The sequence below is a fragment of the Sciurus vulgaris genome (genome assembly GCF_902686455.1).
Source record: "Sciurus vulgaris genome assembly, chromosome: 5".
In the NCBI taxonomy this organism is placed as follows: Eukaryota; Metazoa; Chordata; class Mammalia; order Rodentia; family Sciuridae; genus Sciurus; species Sciurus vulgaris.
In genome coordinates, this window is record NC_136465.1 from 175959332 (window position 1) to 175977174 (window position 17843).

Genomic DNA, 17843 nt, shown 5'->3' on the forward strand with positions numbered 1-17843 from the left:
TGAGCATGACAGGCTGACACACATGCTGGGTGCACAGTCGGCCTCAAAGTCTTCCCTCAACAGGCCTGGTGGCCTGGCGTCTCAGGCAAGGATGCCGGAGCCAGGCTGCCAGGCTGGACGCAGCTTCTCCACCTGCCAGCTGTGTGCCTTGGCCACACTCTTGCCTCTTTTCAGTTCCCCTGTGCCAACGTGGGGTGCTACGGCACCAGCCTTGTGGGCTTCCTTTGGGAATTCAGTGATTTAATACAGCAAAGCCCTTTGAAGAACCAGCAAGTGTTCAATCCGTGCTGGCTGCCATTATTACTAGAGTTGGCAGAGTCCAAAGACTTCCACGGTGTCCAAAGGACGAAGTTTCAGTGGCCTAGCGGGCACTGGCTGGCTGACTCAGATGCTGCTGGTGGCTGTCCCAACCCTTTCACCCTCACCCTCTTCTCCTTTCCAACAAAACCCCCCATTTTCCACTTGTTCAGACACCCACCTTCCTTGGTGGCCATGTGCTTCCCACGAGGGAACCCAGCACCACACCGGAGGACAACCAGGGTGGGTCCAGGCCGCTCGCAGCAACCAGTTCCACTGCCAGTGACCGGTGTAGCATGGGGCACATCTGGCTGTGAGACACGAGGAGGAGCTTCCCTTGGTTGTTTGTTGTTATTTAATTTAATTTTTTTTTAGTTGTCAATGGACCTCTATTTATATGTAGTGCTGAGAATCGAACCCAGTGCCTCACACGTGCCAGGCAAGAGCTCTACCACTGAGCTATAACCCCAGTCCTCCTTATTTTTAAACGAAAAAATAGCACATTGGGAAAAAATTGACACTGAAGAATCTGCATGTCTCAGTTGGAATGGTGGCAGTCCCTGGGTGACAGGTTAGTCACCCCTGAACCCACACTCCCTCCTGTCCCCTTCCCGGGTGAGATGAGAAGTTCATATTGTCGAAGGCAATTCAGCTGAAGCCTCCTGTTTCTCATGGGGAAGGACCTCATGTGGCCGTAGCCAGGGCCCTGAGGGCAGATACAGCCTGCACAGGACGGTTTGGCAGAGAGAACGAGCCACACTAATCACAGTGGGTGGAACAAACATTTATGGAGCACCTCCTGTATGCCAGGGGCTCCACTTGTATTCTTCTCATTCATTCTTAGAGTAACCTGATTGGCAGGTTTTTTTTTAATTCCACCCGAAAGATGAGAAACTGAGGACTACAAAGAGCAAGTCCAGAAAGCCACCAGGGTGCCGGACTCTCCCTAGTTCCCTCTTACCCCAGGGCCCTGGGAGCAGATGGAGCAGAGAGCTCAAGAACCAGTCCAGAAGATGCCGGGATGAGGAGCCACCAGGAAGCACGGGGCCAAGTGTGTGACCAAAATGAAAAGCAGGGCACAGAGCGAGGGCTAGTGAGGAATGGGCAGCCTGGGGTGACAGCCAGCTGAGTGGAACCAAGGCGCGGAAACCAGAACCGGGACCGGGCAGAGCCTGAGGAGGACGCCCACAGGCCCAGGCCAGCCCCACGGGAGCAGACTGGTCACAGACGCCGCTTGGCACAGGCACTGAGGACTGGCAGGAAGGGGAGGCCGTCGACCCTGGCCTGCTGCCCCGACTGGGGCGAGGGGGAGGTGCGGGAAGCCAAGAGCTCGACTGGACCAGGGGCACTAGTGTGAACTCGCACCGGAGGCTGAGCACCCGAGGGAAGGGAGGCGCGAAGCCGGCCGCCTGACCTCACGTGCCACACAAGAGCCCCCAGGAACCATGAGCCCTGGGGCGGCCGTCAATCTGGGGTTCCAACCTCTAGTCACCTATCGGCTCAGGTCAGTCCACATATGCTTCAGCAGGTCTGATGCCAGATGCAGTAAGCTGCGGGCATCTTGCTTCAGTGAGCCCTGCGGACGGCCAGCTGAAGTGTCCTTTGGCCCCCAAACCCACCATCAGCTAGCCCTGACAGCAGAGGTGCGGAGAGCACGGCGCTTCTGTCTTCCGAGGTCTTCCCGGCTCCGCCATGAGTGTGCAGCCGCTGACGCTGACTCTCAGCTGCACACGCAGGCTGCACACGCAGGCCCCCAGGCACACGTGTCGTTGCTGTGTGCGCTGCAGCTGTTCTGTTTGGGGGGTGAGCGTCCTTGTGTTTGTCTCCACTGCCCAGGAACCTGGGCCGAGAAGCATGACAATCCCAGGCGGCCTCTCCTCAGGGGTCCAGGTGCTCGTCACTGGATGTTTTAAGCCACAGCAGCCCTTCAGGGTGGGCGCTGCTACCTCCTCTGACATCAGAGAGACCCACTGACAAGGACTGGCTTAAGACCACCTGGCCAAAAGATGGCAGAGCCCAAGATGGAAACCCGGCTCTCACTATGTCCTGAGCTCAATCTGGTCTGATACCACCGGCCTGCCCAGAGCCAGCCATAGGTAGAATCAGGGCTGCTGTCTATGCCAGCTAGAACTCATGGCGGAGGGCCCTGCTCGGCCCCGGGCTGGGCACTCTCTCCAGTTCCCTCCACGGCCCTCCCCTCACGGGAAGTCTAAACCACATTGGTTTAGACTCACTCTTCCTCTCCGGAAGGGCTTTGGCGGGTGGAGGCTGGACTAGAAATGGAATTAAATGAAGGTATGGAGGGCAACACTGTCCCTTGTAGACTTGGTCAGCACAGCCCTATTCTCAGTAACTGACACTCCTGGCCCCGTCCATCCGCTCCACCCTGTGCCACCGCATTGCTGACCCACAACAGCATCTGTGCTGCTCTGGTACAGGTCACCACAGTGGACTTTCCCAGGAGTATTTCACGATCAACACAGTTGATGCAGAGACAAAGACATGCACCAAAAATAATACCAATCATATTACATGTTCCTTACAGAATAATCAACGGGCCTCAGAAGAGGAGGATAGTTATGCCAGGCTTCCTACGACCAACTGTATACCAACCATAATGAAACAGGTTTTTAGGAACACATAATGCTATGAAATTATCATATTAAGATGAATTGTCTGGTGTTACTGGTCCCAGCCAGGAAACTTGAGGCAAACATTTTGTGGATCTCTGGTTATTTTTGATTTTGAAATGTATGAAAGTCTCAGAAGAGTTCAAAAAAGAAAGAAAATTTGTCACATTTCAAACCAACATATTGCATCAAGTAAATTAAACCACGATTCTCAAACTGCTCGTCTAACTGACAGCTCAAATGCATTTTAAAAAGGCGTCCGATTCCAAGCCCCGCTGACATTACCATCTCCTCCCCTCTCTCTGGGCTTGGTGAGACCAAGCCACAATCAGCAAATAGGAGGGAAGCCACATGCTCTCCCTCGACACCCACCACAGCTCTCGTGGCTAAATTACCCGATACCTAAATACAAGCACTTGGAGTTTGACTGGTTATTTTTACCCTGCTGCTCTTGATTGGCATCTACTGCCAAAAAGCAGTCGTTTTCTCTGTCTAAAGAAAAACCTGCTCAGTTTTATACAAAAACAGAAAATGCAGCCCTACTCATAAAAATCCAAAGTTAATAGAAAAGTAATTAATATTCCAGGACTTCTGCCGGTGTCACTCATGGAAGGAGATGCCATCCGAGGCAGTCAGAGTCGTAGAACGCAAGCTTTCACATCGCTCTTCTAAGATCTAGTCAGTCAGGCAGCTTTGATGTGTGAACTCAGATGACAAGCTGCAGCTCACTCTATCACCTACTGTGGCTAACAGCTGCTGCTGACTAGGGCCGGGGGAAAGCCTTCCAAAAGATCTCTGTTACCTTTTCTCCAACTTGGACTTCAAGTTCTTTTAGTGTCCGGTAGCAATTTGTTTCACTCATGCCTCCCCTTAAAAATAAAAACAAACAAACAAAAAATCTTTGTTAAAACATTTTAACCAAATAAATGTTTACACAGGACCTGCAGAGATCAAAACTATAGAGATTTCTAGATCATCTGTTTTAAAGCACTAGGCATTTCTTACGTGTTGCTATCTGCCAGAAGTATGAACTTGGGCAAATTACTCAGCTTCTCTACACCTCAGTTTCCTTATCTGTAAAATGAAACAGGACCCGTGCTGCTCAGGGGTGTGCAAATGAAGCCATTAGGACCGATGAGCACTTACATGCACCAAGCCTCCTCTCATTTTACCCTCACGACAGTTCTCTGGGTTGGGGACCTTCAGCATCCTGACTTGACAGGCCAGGACATTGGGGTCTCTGTGGACGAGGAGTATCAAGGTCACATATGGGCAAGCAGAGGCCCCCCTCTTCAAACCCTGCTCCTGCCCCTCTGCTGTTGCACTTGGTCCTGACACATAGGCTTCCCACCCATCCTATGCACCACTGGCCACTCAGTCACGTGTGCCTGACCCCCCCTCCAGCTCCTTCTGCTCCTTATTAACCCTGCACATGTGCATGTCCCATGTATCCACAGCCATTCCAGGGCCTGGAACAGGCTGTGAGGGCTGGGGATAGTGTGAAGGGGACCCGGGCTGTTGCTCTTCCGTTACTTACCCAGTGCCTCCCACACACTGGGCCCCACAGAGCTGGCGGGCAAGACGCCCTCCCTATGGGTGACAGCAACAGATGGGAAACAACCAATACCAAATAAAGAGGGAGAGGATAGCAATATCATTAAGAAAATAAAGGTGGGAAGGGATAAAATGGAGATGGGGGAAGATGGGTTGACTCTTGGATGGGTGGGCAGCAGAAGGCCTCTCACCAAGTATCACTTGAATACAAACCCACAAGCTGAGTGGCAATGCTGCTGCCCAGGCAAAGCAAAGGGGCTTGGATGGAGCCCTGGAGCAGGTACCTGGCCAACCAGCTCAGCAATGAGGCCAACACAACCAGAGCTGATAAGTAGGGAAGAGGGGCAGAAACCAGCCAGAAAGGGTGGGGGTCCGCTAAGGAATCTGGACTTCAAACTACGGGTAAAGAGAAGCCATGGGAGCATTTTAAGCAGAAATTAACTTCATTAACAAAGGAGGACATCCAAGGCTGGAGGTTAGGCTCTGTGCCCAAGTTACAGAAGGAATGGTCAGTAATCCAAGTCTGATGACACTGTTAAAGGCAATATGTGGATAATATTTTAATAATTCAATAGACACGAAACACTGAAACATACATGAAAGAGCTGAAGAATAAACAAATGCCTGTGCACCTGCCATGCAGCTGAGGAGACGGATGGGCACCAGTACAAGGAACCCCAGCAGGCCTGCACCCCAGCACAGCCGGTGGCCTCCACCACTGGGCAAGGCTGGCCAAGCCCCAGGGAGCCAACTTCTCCTTCCCCACTGCTGTGCCAGCTCCTCCCTACCTAGGCCCACCCTAACCTCTATCCCGGGGTGGCTTCAGGAGAAGCCAACCAGCAACTGCCCACGCAGTAGAATGTTGGCTTCCAGACACTAGTTTTCTCTAGATGGGTACCGAACCATGTGTCTTTTTAATGCTTTCACTTTTAACCTTTCTATGTGCTTATGTGTAGGTTTTTCTCCTACTGAATCTTTCTGTTTGCTACTGAGTCAGACAATATTCATCTATTAAGCAGAGCATTTATGATAATTAAATCTTTACGTATTCAAACCTATTTTGCCCAAAATTAATTACAACTATTTGTTCTGTTTTTATAGTATCATTTTTTCCATCTTTTTTTCTTTCAACTTCTTTTACCCTTTTATTAAGTGTATATTTCTGGGGAAAAGCCAATAGTTGAAATTTTAGTAACAGTCTCTGTCTTTTAATTGAATTATTTAACGCTTTTACATTTAATGTACATATGGGTATATATCTGTAAATTTTCTTTGTGTGCTTTATTTATACTACCTGTTCTAGATTGTTCTTTCCTTTCTTACCTTCTTTTAGATTGAGTATTTTCTAATCATTTCATTTGTTCCCTCCAACTGTTGGGAAGTTACGCATTTTGTTTCTATTTTTTGGGAAATTATCCTAAAAATCACAATGTGTGTATGTAACATTTCAATGTATAATCAGTATTTCAATCTTCCTGCCAGCTAATAAAATGCACTTTAGATGACTTTAACTCAGTTTGTCCACTCTGAGCTTACTCTTGTCAGGTATTTTCATTCTAGACATTTTAACACATAGAAATTGTATACCACTTTATACAGCCAATGTGGGCCCACAGTTTGGGCTCTTCACTCCTAAAATCTCAGACCTTCCATCTGGGATCATTTTCCTTTCACTTCAACATATCTCTTAGTTAAAATCTGCAGGAAATTAGCTTTCTCAGTTTTTGTCTTCAAATGTATTTAACTCTTGGTCTTCATTTTTAAAAATATTTCTCAGGCTGGGGATATAGCTCAGTTGGTAGAGTGCTTGCCTTGCAAGCACAAGGCCCTGGGTTCAATAACCAGCACCAACAACAACAACAACAACAACACAAAAAAAAAAAAAAAAAAAAAAAAAAAAAAAAAAAAAAACCTTCTTGCTAACTTTTATCATGTCTCTGATCTCCAAAAATTCAAAATAAGTCAAAATAAGTCATCCATATTGAGTTAACTCTGAGAGGCAACAAAATCCAAGATGCTACAAGGCAGGTTTCTTTCTTCTACTGGATTCTTTTTCTGGTAGTTTCTTCAGCATCTTGCTTCTTTGTAGCAAATAGCCTTTTCCTCTGCAAATCCTGCTTCTCTTGATAAAAGGCCTCTCTGCCACCAGCTACCTGCCTAGACTCAGTTTCACATATGCTCTTTTAATGCAGCTCTGCTGCTGCTATTCCCTTTGACGATTTGAATCTTGGGTGGCTGGTCTAGCAAAGGAATGTTGCCCAACATGGTCTTTGTGGGTGAATTCAGTTTCAACACAATTATCAGGTTCTTTAGCAAGTTCTTTAGAACTCTGTGGTGAATCTTCTCATGCAGTGCTCAGAAAGCCTCTTACACATGGAAGGTTTAAGTTATTCTTCGGACTTATCATTGTGCCAAGTGTCCCATGGATGACTAATATGCAGAGGTCACCTTCTTCATCCCAAGTGAAAAAATGTTCTACATGTCCAGCAGAAGCAGATCTCAAAGGATAAACCTCAAAGGATAAATTTGCTCACTTATCCTTTGATAATTTCTTGGGTGTTTCTGAAGGCAGGCATGATAACACTGCCATCATTACAGATAACACGAGGTCCTGTGTGCTGGACACAATAATAGTCCCACATTTGCACTTATCAGCTCTCATACACTCAGAGGCATAGACTGTTTTAAAAATATTACTTCTAGAAGCAAAATGCCTTTAATCTTCATGTTGCATCTAACTCAGTCCACTGCCATCTACTCAGGAGTTTCCTCAATATGGTGACTTTCACACATGGCCAGTTCTAGAAAGGCTGAGGTGGCCAGAGCAGAAGAGATGGCATACCACTTCCGGGTGGTGTTCGTTCTTTGTTGCCAACCACATCAAGTTTTGGCCAGTATAAAATGTGACCTCACCAGCTGTATTTCCAGAAGGGAAGTGCTATGAGCAGAATAAGTCCCACCACCATAAATTCAGGAAATTTGAGCTGCAACTCTGTCAATTGTCCCAGAATTCAGGCCCTGTCTAGTGACTTCATAATTCAGTGACTGAAGAGGTTGCTCCTCGTTTTTGGAATTGGTATAAAGAAATTACACAAGATCTGGTTGAAAAGCTCTGGTTTGAACACAGTAGGCAAAGATGTCAGATGCCTCTATCTTTCCCAAGCACAGATGCTTCTCAACTTACAATGAGGTTATGTCCCATTAAATTCCATTGTAGGTTAAAATAGCACGAGTCAGAAACACATTTAATACAGTGCACCTGACTTACCTGACACCACGATCGGACGGCACAGAACACTGCAGAGTATAAACTTTACCCTTGTGATCTCTGACTGACTGCAGCTGAGGTTCCCTATTGCCCAGCATCGTGAGAGAGGATAATACTGCATATGTCTGGCCCAGGAAAAGGTCAGGATTCCAAATGTGAAGTGAGATTTCTACTGAAAACATATGGTTTTTATACCATCACAAAGCTGAAAAATTGTAAGTCGAAGCATCCTAAGTCAGGAACTGTCTGCACTCTGATCTCAGTAGATGAGCATACACTGTGGCAAGAAAAGGAGAGGGTCCCAGGGGATCCCACAGGAAAAACTTGCTTTTATTCTTGCAAATATAGTATTATTCCAGCATGTCAAAGAAATTCTCCCACCGTCCACAGCTTTCACTGTCCCCACTGAAGAGTCAGTGTCAGACCGCCACTCCTATGAAGTCACTCCAGTCTTTCTTCTCACCGACTTTAATGTTTTCTCTTTATGTTCTGCAGTTTCACCGTGATATATCTAAATGCGCATTTTTTTTTCTACTTATGTGACTCGAGATTCTCAGTCATTATCTGTTCAAATATAATTCCTGCCTTATTTGTTTCTCTTTTATTGCTGTGGTTTGAATGTGCCCTCCAAATTCAGGTGCTGCCAGTGTGGCAGTGTTAAGAAGCAGGGCCTTTAAGAGGCGATTGGGCCAGGAGGGCTCCTCCCTCGTGAATGGGATTAGGTGCCTGATCCAGGAAGCTGGTCCTCTCTTTCCCTTCTGCCTTCCTCCATGTGAAGATGGAACTGGTGCTTTTATCTTGGACTTTCTGGCCTCCAGAATTGTGAGAAACACATTTTTGTTCTTCTAAATTACATGATCTTAGTATTCTGTTATAGAAGAACAAATTAAACTAAGTTAGATATCTTTCTGGAAATCCAATTAGAAGTATATTAGGGAGCTGGGGCTGTAGCTCAGTGGTAGAGTGATCCTCAGTACCACATAAAAAATAAATAAAGATATGGTGTCCATCTCAACTAAGAATATTTTTTTAAAAAGAAGTATATAAGGACTCTTCCTATCTTCCATGTCCCTTATACCTGAAGGTCCACGGAGTCATATTTTGTATCTTTTTCTCTGTGATACTCTCTAGGTAACTTCTTCAGATTATTGTCCTCTCCACAAGAGCTCTTTTCAGCTGTGTTTGAACCACTATTTTCATGCCACTCATCCACTGAATTTTATATCTATAATTATACTTTCATTGTCAAAAGTCCCATTTTATACCTCTTTGAGTCTTTGTTTTATTGCTTATTCACATTTTAAATTCATTCTCTTATTTCTTTAAACACATTAAAATTGTAGTTCTACATTTATATCTAATCATTCTACTATTTGAAGAATTTGGAAATCTTACTACTGGCTATTTTATCTATTAGTCAGCAGTCCTCATTCTTTGTCTCTGCATGTTTTTCAGATGTTTTGGGTGATCTGTTGTTACTTGACACTTTTCAGAAACTCTTTAGGAGCTGAGGTGAAGATGTATTCTTCTGCAGAAGGGCACACCCAGTGTATGATCACTTTTTTTATTGTAAACAAATGGGATTATTTTGATTCTCTGTACAACGGAGTAAAGGCATACCATTCCTGTAATCATAAATTTACACAGGGCCATGTTGTTTGATTCATTCTGCCATTTTTCCCCCTTCCCCCCCCATACCCACCCCTCTTTTCCCTCTATACAGTCCTTCCTTCCTCCATTCTTACCCCTCTCCCTAACCCTAACCCTAATCCTAACCCTAAACCTAACCCTAACACTAACGCTAACCCCTCCCACCCCCCATTATATGTCATCATCCGCTTATCAGCGAGATAATTCGTCCTTTGGTTTTTTGAGATTGGCTTATCTCACTTAGCATGATATTCTCCAATTTCATCCATTTGCCTGCAAATGCCATAATTTTATCATTCTTTATGGCCAAGTAATATTCCATTGCATATATATGCCACAGTTTCTTTATCCATTCATCAATTGAAGGACATCTAGGTTGGTTCCACAATCTGGCTATGGTGAATTGAGCAGCAATGAACACTGATGTGGCTGTATCTCTGTAGTATGCTGATTTTAAGTCCTTTGGGTATAGGCCGAGGAGTGGGATAGCTGGATCAAATGGTGGCTCCATTCCAAGCTTTCTGAGGAATCTCCATACTGCTTTCCAGAGTGGTTGCACTAATTTGCAGCCCCACCAGCAATGTATGAGTGAGTGTACCCTTTTTCCCACATCCTCGCTAACATCTATTGTTGCTTGTGTTCTTGATAATAGCCATTCTAATTGGGGTGAGATGGAATCTTAGGGTAGTTTTGATTTGCATTTCTCTTATTACTAGAGATGGTGAACATTTTTTCATATATCTGTTGATTGCTTGTACATCTTCTTCTGTGAAGTAGCTGTTCATTTCCTTAGCCCATTTGTTGACTGGATTATTTGTATTCTTGGTGTAGAGTGTTTTGAGTTCTTTATATATTCTGGAAACTAGTGCTCTATCTGAAGTATGAGTGGCAAAGATATTCTCCCACTCTGTAGGCTCTCTCTTCACATTACTGATAGTTTCCTTTGATGAGAGGAAGCTTTTTAGTTTGAATCTATCCCAGTTGTTGATTCTTGCTTTTGTTTCTTGTGCTATGGGAGTCCTGTTAAGGAAGTCTGATCCTAAGCCAACATGTTGAAGATTTGGACCTACTTTTCCTTCTATAAGATGCAGGATCTCTGGCCTGATTCCAAGGTCCTTGATCCATTTTGAGTTGATTTTTGTGCAGGGTGAGAGATAGGGGTTTAGTTTCATTCTGTTGCATATGGTTTTCAAGTTTTCCCAGCACCATTTGTTGAAGAGGCTATCTTTTCTCCATTGCATATTTTTGGCACCTTTGTCTGGTATGAGAAAATTGTATTTATTTGGGTTTATGTCCATGTCCTCTATTCTGTACCATTGATCTACCTGTCTATTTTGGTGCCAATACCATGCTGTTTTTGTCACTATTGCTTTATAGTAGAGTTGAAGATCTGGTATTGCAATACTCCCTGCTTCACTCTTTCTGCTGAGGATTGCTTTAGCTATTCTGGGTTTCTTATTCTTCCAGATGAATTTCATAATTGCTTGCTCTATTTCTGTAAGATACATCATTGGGATTTTAATTGGAATTGCATTGAATCTGTATAGCACTTTTGGTAGTATGGCCATTTTGACAATATGAATTCTGCCTATCCAAGAACATGGGAGATCTTTCCATCTTCTAAGGTTTTCTTTAATTTCTTTCTTTAGTGTTCTGTAGTTCTCATTGTAGAGGTCTTTCACCTCTTTTCTGAGCTTGATTCCCAAGTATTTTATTTTTTTCAAGGCTATTGTGAATGGGGTAGTTTTCCTAACTTCTCTCTCTGAAGATTCATCACTTATGTATAAAAATACATTGGATTTATGAGCGTTGATCTTGTAACCTGCTACTTTACTGAATTCACTTATGAGTTCTAAAAATTGCCTGGTGGAATTTCCAGGTTCCTCTAAATATATAATCATGTCATCAGTGAACAGGGATAGTTTTGAATTCTTCTTTTCCAATTCGTATCCCTTTAATTTCTTTGGTTTGTCTAATTGCTCTGGCTAGAGTTTCAAGGATGATGTTGAATAGAAGTGGTGAAAGAGGGCATCCCTGCCTTGTTCCAGTTTTTAGGGGGAATGCTTTCAGTTTTTCACCATTTAGAATCATATTGGCCATAGGCTTCACATAGATGGCCTTTACAATGTTAAGGAATGTTCCCACTATCCCTATTTTTTCTAGTGTTTTGAGCATGAAGGGATGCTGTATTTAATCGAATGCTTTTTCTGCATCTATCGAAATAATCATGTGATTCTTAACTTTAAGTCTGTTGATACGGTGAATCACATTTATTGATTTCCAGATGTTGAACCAACCTTGCATCCCTGGGATAAAACCCACTTGATCGTGGTGCACTATCTTTTTAATATATTTTTGGATGCGATTTGCTAAAACTTTGTTGAGAATTTTTGCGTCAATGTTTATTAAGGATATTGGTCTGAAATTTTCTTTCCTCGATGTGTCTCTGTCTGGTTTAGGTATCAGGGTGATATTGGCTTCATAGAATGAGTTTGGGAGGGTTCCCTCCTCTTCTATTTCAGGGAATACTTTGAGGAGTATTGGAATGAGCTCTTCTTTAAAGGTTTTGTAGAACTCGGCTGAGAACCTATCTGGTCCCGGACTTTTCTTTGTTGCTAGGCTTTTGATGACCTCTTCTATTTCATTGCTTGAAATTGATTTATTTAAGTTGTGTATGTCCTCCTCGTTCAGTTTAGGTAATTCATATGTCTCTAGAAACTTGTTGATGTCTTCCAGGTTTTCTGTTTTGTTGGAACATAGATTTTCAAAATAGCTTCTAATTCTGTTTTGTTATTTCACTCGTGTCTGTTGTGATATTTCCTTGTTCATTCCAAATTTTAGTAATTTGAGTTTTCTCCCTCTTTCTCTTTGTTAGTGTGGCTAAGGGTTTATCAATTTTGTTTATTTTTTTCAAAGAACCAACTATCTATTTTGTTAATTTTTCCGATTGTTTCTTTTGTTTCAATTTCGTTGATTTCGGCTCTGATTTTAACTATTTCCTGTCTTCTACTACTTTTGGTATTGGTCTGCTCTTCTTTTTCTAGGGCTTTAAGCTGTAATGTTAAGTCGTTTATTTGTTGATTTTTGCTTCTGTTTTTGAATGCGCCCCATGAAATAAATCTTCCTCTAAGTACAGCTTTCATAGTGTCCCAAAGATTTTGATATGATGTGTCTTTGTTCTCATTTACTTCTAAGAATTTTTTTATTTCCCTCCTGATGTCTTCTGTTATCCATTCTTCATATAATAGCGTATTATTTAGTCTCCAGGTATTGGAGAAGTTTCTGTTTTTCATTCGTCATTTCTAATTTCAATCCATTATGATCTGATAGAATACAAGGTAGTATCTCTATATTCTTGTATTTGCTAACAGTAGCTTTGTGGCATAAAATATGGTCTATTTTAGAGAAGGATCCATGTGATGCTGGGAAGAAAGTGTATTCGTTCTTTGTTGGATGGTATATTCTATATATGTCCGTTAAGTCCAAATTGTTGATTGTTTTATTGAGATCTATGGTTTCTTTATTCAATTTTTGTTTGGAAGATCTATCCAGTGGTGAGAGCAGTGTGTTAAAATCGCCTAGTATTATTGTGTTGTGGTCTATTTGATTTCTGGAATTGAGAAGGATTTGTTTGACATACATGGATGAGCCAATGTTCGGGGCATAGATATTTATGATTGTTATGTCTTGCTGATTTATGCTTCCCTTAAGCAGTATATAATGTCCTTCTTTATCCCTTCTGACTAGTTTTGGCTTGAAGTCCACATTATCTGATATGAGGATGGATACTCCAGCTTTTTTGCTGTGTCCATGTGCATGGTATGTTTTTTCCCATCCTTTCACCTTTAGTCTATCTCTTTCTATGAGATGAGTCTTGTAGACAGCATATTGTTGGATTTTTCTTTTTAATCCAATCTGCCAGTCTATGTCTTTTGATTGATGAGTTCAGGCCATTAATATTCAGGGTTATTATTGCGATATGATTTGTATCCCCACTCATTTGACTCATTTTTGTTTTTTGACATGATTTGGTTTCTCCTTTATTTGGCTATTCCTTTAGGCTAGTTCCTCCCGTTGCTGATTTGCATCGTTGTTTTTCATCTCTTCCTCATGGAATATTTTGCTGAGAATGTTCTGTAATGCCAGCTTTCTTTTTGTAAATTCTTTTAGCTTTGTTTATCATGGAAGGATTTTATTTTGTCATCAAATCTGAAAGTAAGTTTTGCTGGGTATAAGATTCTTGGTTGGCATCCGTTTTCTTTCAGGGCTTGGTAAATGTTGTTCTAGGCCCTTCTAGCTTTTAGGGTCTGTATTGAAAAATCTGCTGATATTCTTATTGACTTCCCTCTGAATGTAATTTGATTCTTTTCTCTCACAGCCTTTAAAATTCTGCCTTTATTTTGTATGTTAGGTATTTTCATAATAATGTGCCTTGGTGTGGGTCTGTTGTAATTTTTGTATATTTAGAGTCCTATAAGCCTCTTGTATCTGGTTTTCCATTTCAATCTTCAGATTTGGAAAATTTTCTGATATTATTTCATTGAATAGATTGTTCATTCCTTTGGTTTGTTTCTCTGAGCCTGCCTCAATCCCAATAATTCTTAAATTTGGCCTTTTCATGATATCCCATAATTCTTGTAGATTCTGTTCATGATTTCTTCCCATCTTCTCTGTTTGGTCAACTTTGTTTTCAAGATTAAATATTTGTCTTCAATGTCTGAGGTTCTGTCTTCCAGGTGTTCTATCCTATTGGTTATGCTTTCTATGGAGTTTTTAACTTGGTTTATTGTTTCCTTCATTTCAAGGATTTCTCTCTGTTTTTGTTTTCAGTATCTCTAACTCTTCATTGAAATGATCTCTTGCTTCCCGTATTTGCTCTTTTAACTGTTGATTCGTGCGATCATTTAATGCCTGCATTTGTTCTTTCATCTCCTCCTTCGATGCCTGCATTTGCTTTTTCATGTCCTCACATTTGCTTCCCTGATTGTTTTAATTATGTACATTCTGAACTCCCTTTCTGACATTTCTTCTGCTGTGCTGTTATTGGGTTTTATTAATATAGTATCTAGATTTGTTTGGGACATTTTCTTCCCTTGTTTTCTCATATTGGTCAGATATCAGTGGGACTCTGAGATATTGCAGATTTCCTCTTTGGCTTATAGTGTCCCCATAGATTTCCAGTATATCACCTCCCAGCCTTCAGTAGCCTGAAGTCTTGGAGGAACTTGATAATGCAGTGCTTCCGAAGAAAGCTGCCCCTAGCTGGCTACTGGTTCCAGGGCTGGGGGCTGGCTCTGTGCAGAAAGGCTCTCACTGGGCAGCCTGCTCCAAGAAGCTGGCTGTGGAAGGAGCCTGCCGCAGGAGGGAGCAGGGCTGCTTGGGGAAGACTCTAGCTGCCCTGCCCTGCTCCGAGAAGCTGCCCCTGTCCAGGCCTGCCGCCCAGGCCGAGCTTCACCCAGTGGGAGAGACTCACCCCGCAGCTCTATGTTACTCCGAACCTCTCACTGCCTTCCCTTCTTGAATCCTGGGTTCTGGAGTGACAGGAGATGCAGTCACCCTCTAGGTCCACCATCTTGGATCTTGTATGATCACCTTTAAATGAACTTCTGGTCTTGAACTTTTCAAACCACACATTAATTGAAACACAAATGTGCATGAACCTAACAATTAAATTAAACTTCTTTCCTATTCACTCAATACCAGTATTGAAACATGTAGGTTTGGCTGCGTACCCTTGTTTCCTTGTTATGATTTATCTGTACACAGTGTGCAGATGTCCCAACTTCAGGTGCAATGTCCTACATTCAGTTCCTCCACCTGGGGCAGCCCCATCGGCTAGGTCTCCTGTCTCCTTCCCTTCAGTGACCCACAAAATGAAGCATGTGAATTTGCCATGATTTGGATAATACCCTCTGGAAAAGCTAGCTATCTAGGGTGCTTCCTTCTCTGGATTCCAAATTTCACTTCATTTTGGTCTCTGAGGAGTCTTTGCTTTCTTTTTGGCTCAGTCATTCATTAAAATGTATGTATTTGTCTCTTAATTGTTTTCAGTGGAAATGTTATTCCTGCTAGAAGCCCCCATGTTACTAGAAAAAGAAGTCTCCAGCATGCTACAGTAATGTAGCCACATCAATGTTTACAGCAGCTCAGTTCACAATAACTAGACTGTGGAACCAATGTAGATGCCCTTCAATAGATGAATGGATAAAGAAACTGTGGTATATATACACAATGGACTATTTTTCAGCCATAAAGAAGAATAAAATTATGGCATTTGCAGGTAAATGGATGGAGTTGGAGAATACTGTGCTGAGTGAAATAAGCCAATCCCAAGAAACCAAAGGCTGAATGTTTTCTCTGATAAGTGGATGATGATACGTAACAGGGGAGAAGAATGGAGGAACTTTGGACGGTGTAGAGGGAAATGAGGGCGGGGGTGGGGGAAGGAAAGACAGTGGAACGAGACAGACATCATTACCCTATGTATGTGTATGATTACACGAATGGTGTGAATCCACATCATGTACAACCATGGAAATGAAAAGTTGTACCCCATTTGTGTACAATGAATCAAAACACTATCTGCAAAAATAAAAATAAATAAAATTTTTAAAAGAGAAGTCTGTTCACTGTGTTGTATCACTTCCAACATTTAGAGAATTAAACTTCATAAATTTCAGAACTCTTCAGTTTAAATATCTAGCCTTTGATATTTAAGTAACTTATGATTTCTATTCACCTCAAATCAATTACTCCACTAAGGTTCCACAATAAAAGACAAAAAATAATAATAAACAGCAAAACTCCTGCTTTCTGTTTCTCCAGATGTTTAGCTTTTTCAACAAAGGCTACTCAGATTAGATTACAGGTCAAGGGCAAGAATATGTAGTCTATAAAATAAGCAGCCTTCTTTTGGACAAGATTGGAAGTTATCCTAGTTCCCCACTTACTGAGCATTAGCTAAACGTTCTAGGTCATGGGATATGTCTTAGTAAATTTTCTGTTGCTATAACAGAGTACTGGAGATTGAAATATTTATAAAGAAAAGAGGTTTATTTTGGCTCCTGTTCTACGAGCAGGAAAGTCCAAGGGGGCCTTTCAATTTGGCCCTCTAGCGAAGGCTTCATGCTGCTTCAACTCATGGCAGAAAGCGGAAGAGCAGGAGGTACATGCGGAGGAGAGAGCCCAGGGGTGCCCTTGCTTGTAACAGCCACTCTTGATGGTAACTAATCTAGTCCCATGTGAGCAAGAGTAAGAACTCGCTTGCCTGCCAACATGTTGTCCTTTCCTGGGTCTCTGCCCCGTGCCCCAGACACCTTCCAGCAGGCCCAGTCCCCACACTGCCGCATAGAGGAGAGCACACAGAGCTCCTGCCCACCAACCATGGGAGACACCCTGGAACCTCGGCAGAGAAGACGATGCCCGATCATCCCAATGAGAGCGGCTGCACTCACTTTTTTAAAAATTGTGATTTTAGAAAACACATAATTTACCATCTTAACCATTTTTAGTGCACAAGTCAGTAGGATTAAGTACGTTCACATAGTTGAGCAAGAGACCTCTGGGAGCTTTTCATCTGCTAAATTGAAGCCCCTGCCACACGAACCCTCTCCCCTAAGCTGCACTGTGACAGGTTCAACCACGAAAGCTACGCAGGCAACACGCAAGTCTGCCAACATTTCAGGGTCAAACTCCATCTTATAATTGTTCATGTAACTTCTGAGAAAAAGTGAGGCTTATTGGTTCAGAAGACGGTTAGCGACTGTTTTTACTAAAACAATATTTCCTGAAGTACACACAAGGTGCAGAGAAAGCTACAGCTGATGCGGGGTGTGATTAAAGGGCATATTCCAGCCCCTCACTCTGCAAATGAAGCACGAGTCCCCACTTCCATGGAGGCAGTTCATACAAGGATCTTTCTTTTAATATCCCTCTTCTAGCCACCAAAACACGATTGCTTTTAGTGACCAGCATCAAAAATGTACAGAGCCCAGCAAATTTTAAATTTGATATCTTAATATTAAAATTAAAATCATTATTTTCAAATCTAAAATACAACATATGCAAAATATTACCTGATTTTAATTTTGTTTCTCTAATTTCATTTAGAGAAGGCTCCAGCTCTGCAGGGTATATTTCAAACTTACTGCAGAGCTGGAGCCTTCTCTAAATGAACCTTCCGTGTGGATTTGTCCCGAGCTTCTCTATGGATGAGCGCCACCCATCCATCCGTCTTCTGCATGGGCGTGGGCATCTGGGAGAGGACCGGCTCCCCCGTCTGTGCCTGCTCTTACTCACCACTGCGGATTTCGCGTGAGGGAGCGCCGCACTCACCTCCTTATGATGTTTACGTTCAGGTCGATCCCGCCAAACCTGGAGAGGAATTCAAGGTATGGCACACTGCCAGAGCTGGCGAGCGGGATCTATAGGTGCAGACAGGAAAA

The 17843-nt window shown here is 42.9% G+C and overlaps 1 protein-coding gene across 5 annotated transcripts in view; it reads right to left on the minus strand.

Moving 5' to 3' along the window:
- The window catches only part of EFCAB6 (EF-hand calcium binding domain 6), a 224912-nt gene that overhangs the window by 171802 nt on the left and 35267 nt on the right, over positions 1-17843 (minus strand). For all 5 annotated transcript variants that reach the window (XM_079143290.1, XM_079143288.1, XM_079143286.1 and 2 more), the window contains 2 exons: positions 17734-17822; positions 3730-3796 (listed from right to left, as the gene is read on the minus strand). In XM_079143290.1, the coding sequence (XP_078999416.1) occupies positions 3730-3796; positions 17734-17822 (156 nt within the window). The remainder of the gene's footprint in view (positions 1-3729; positions 3797-17733; positions 17823-17843) is intronic.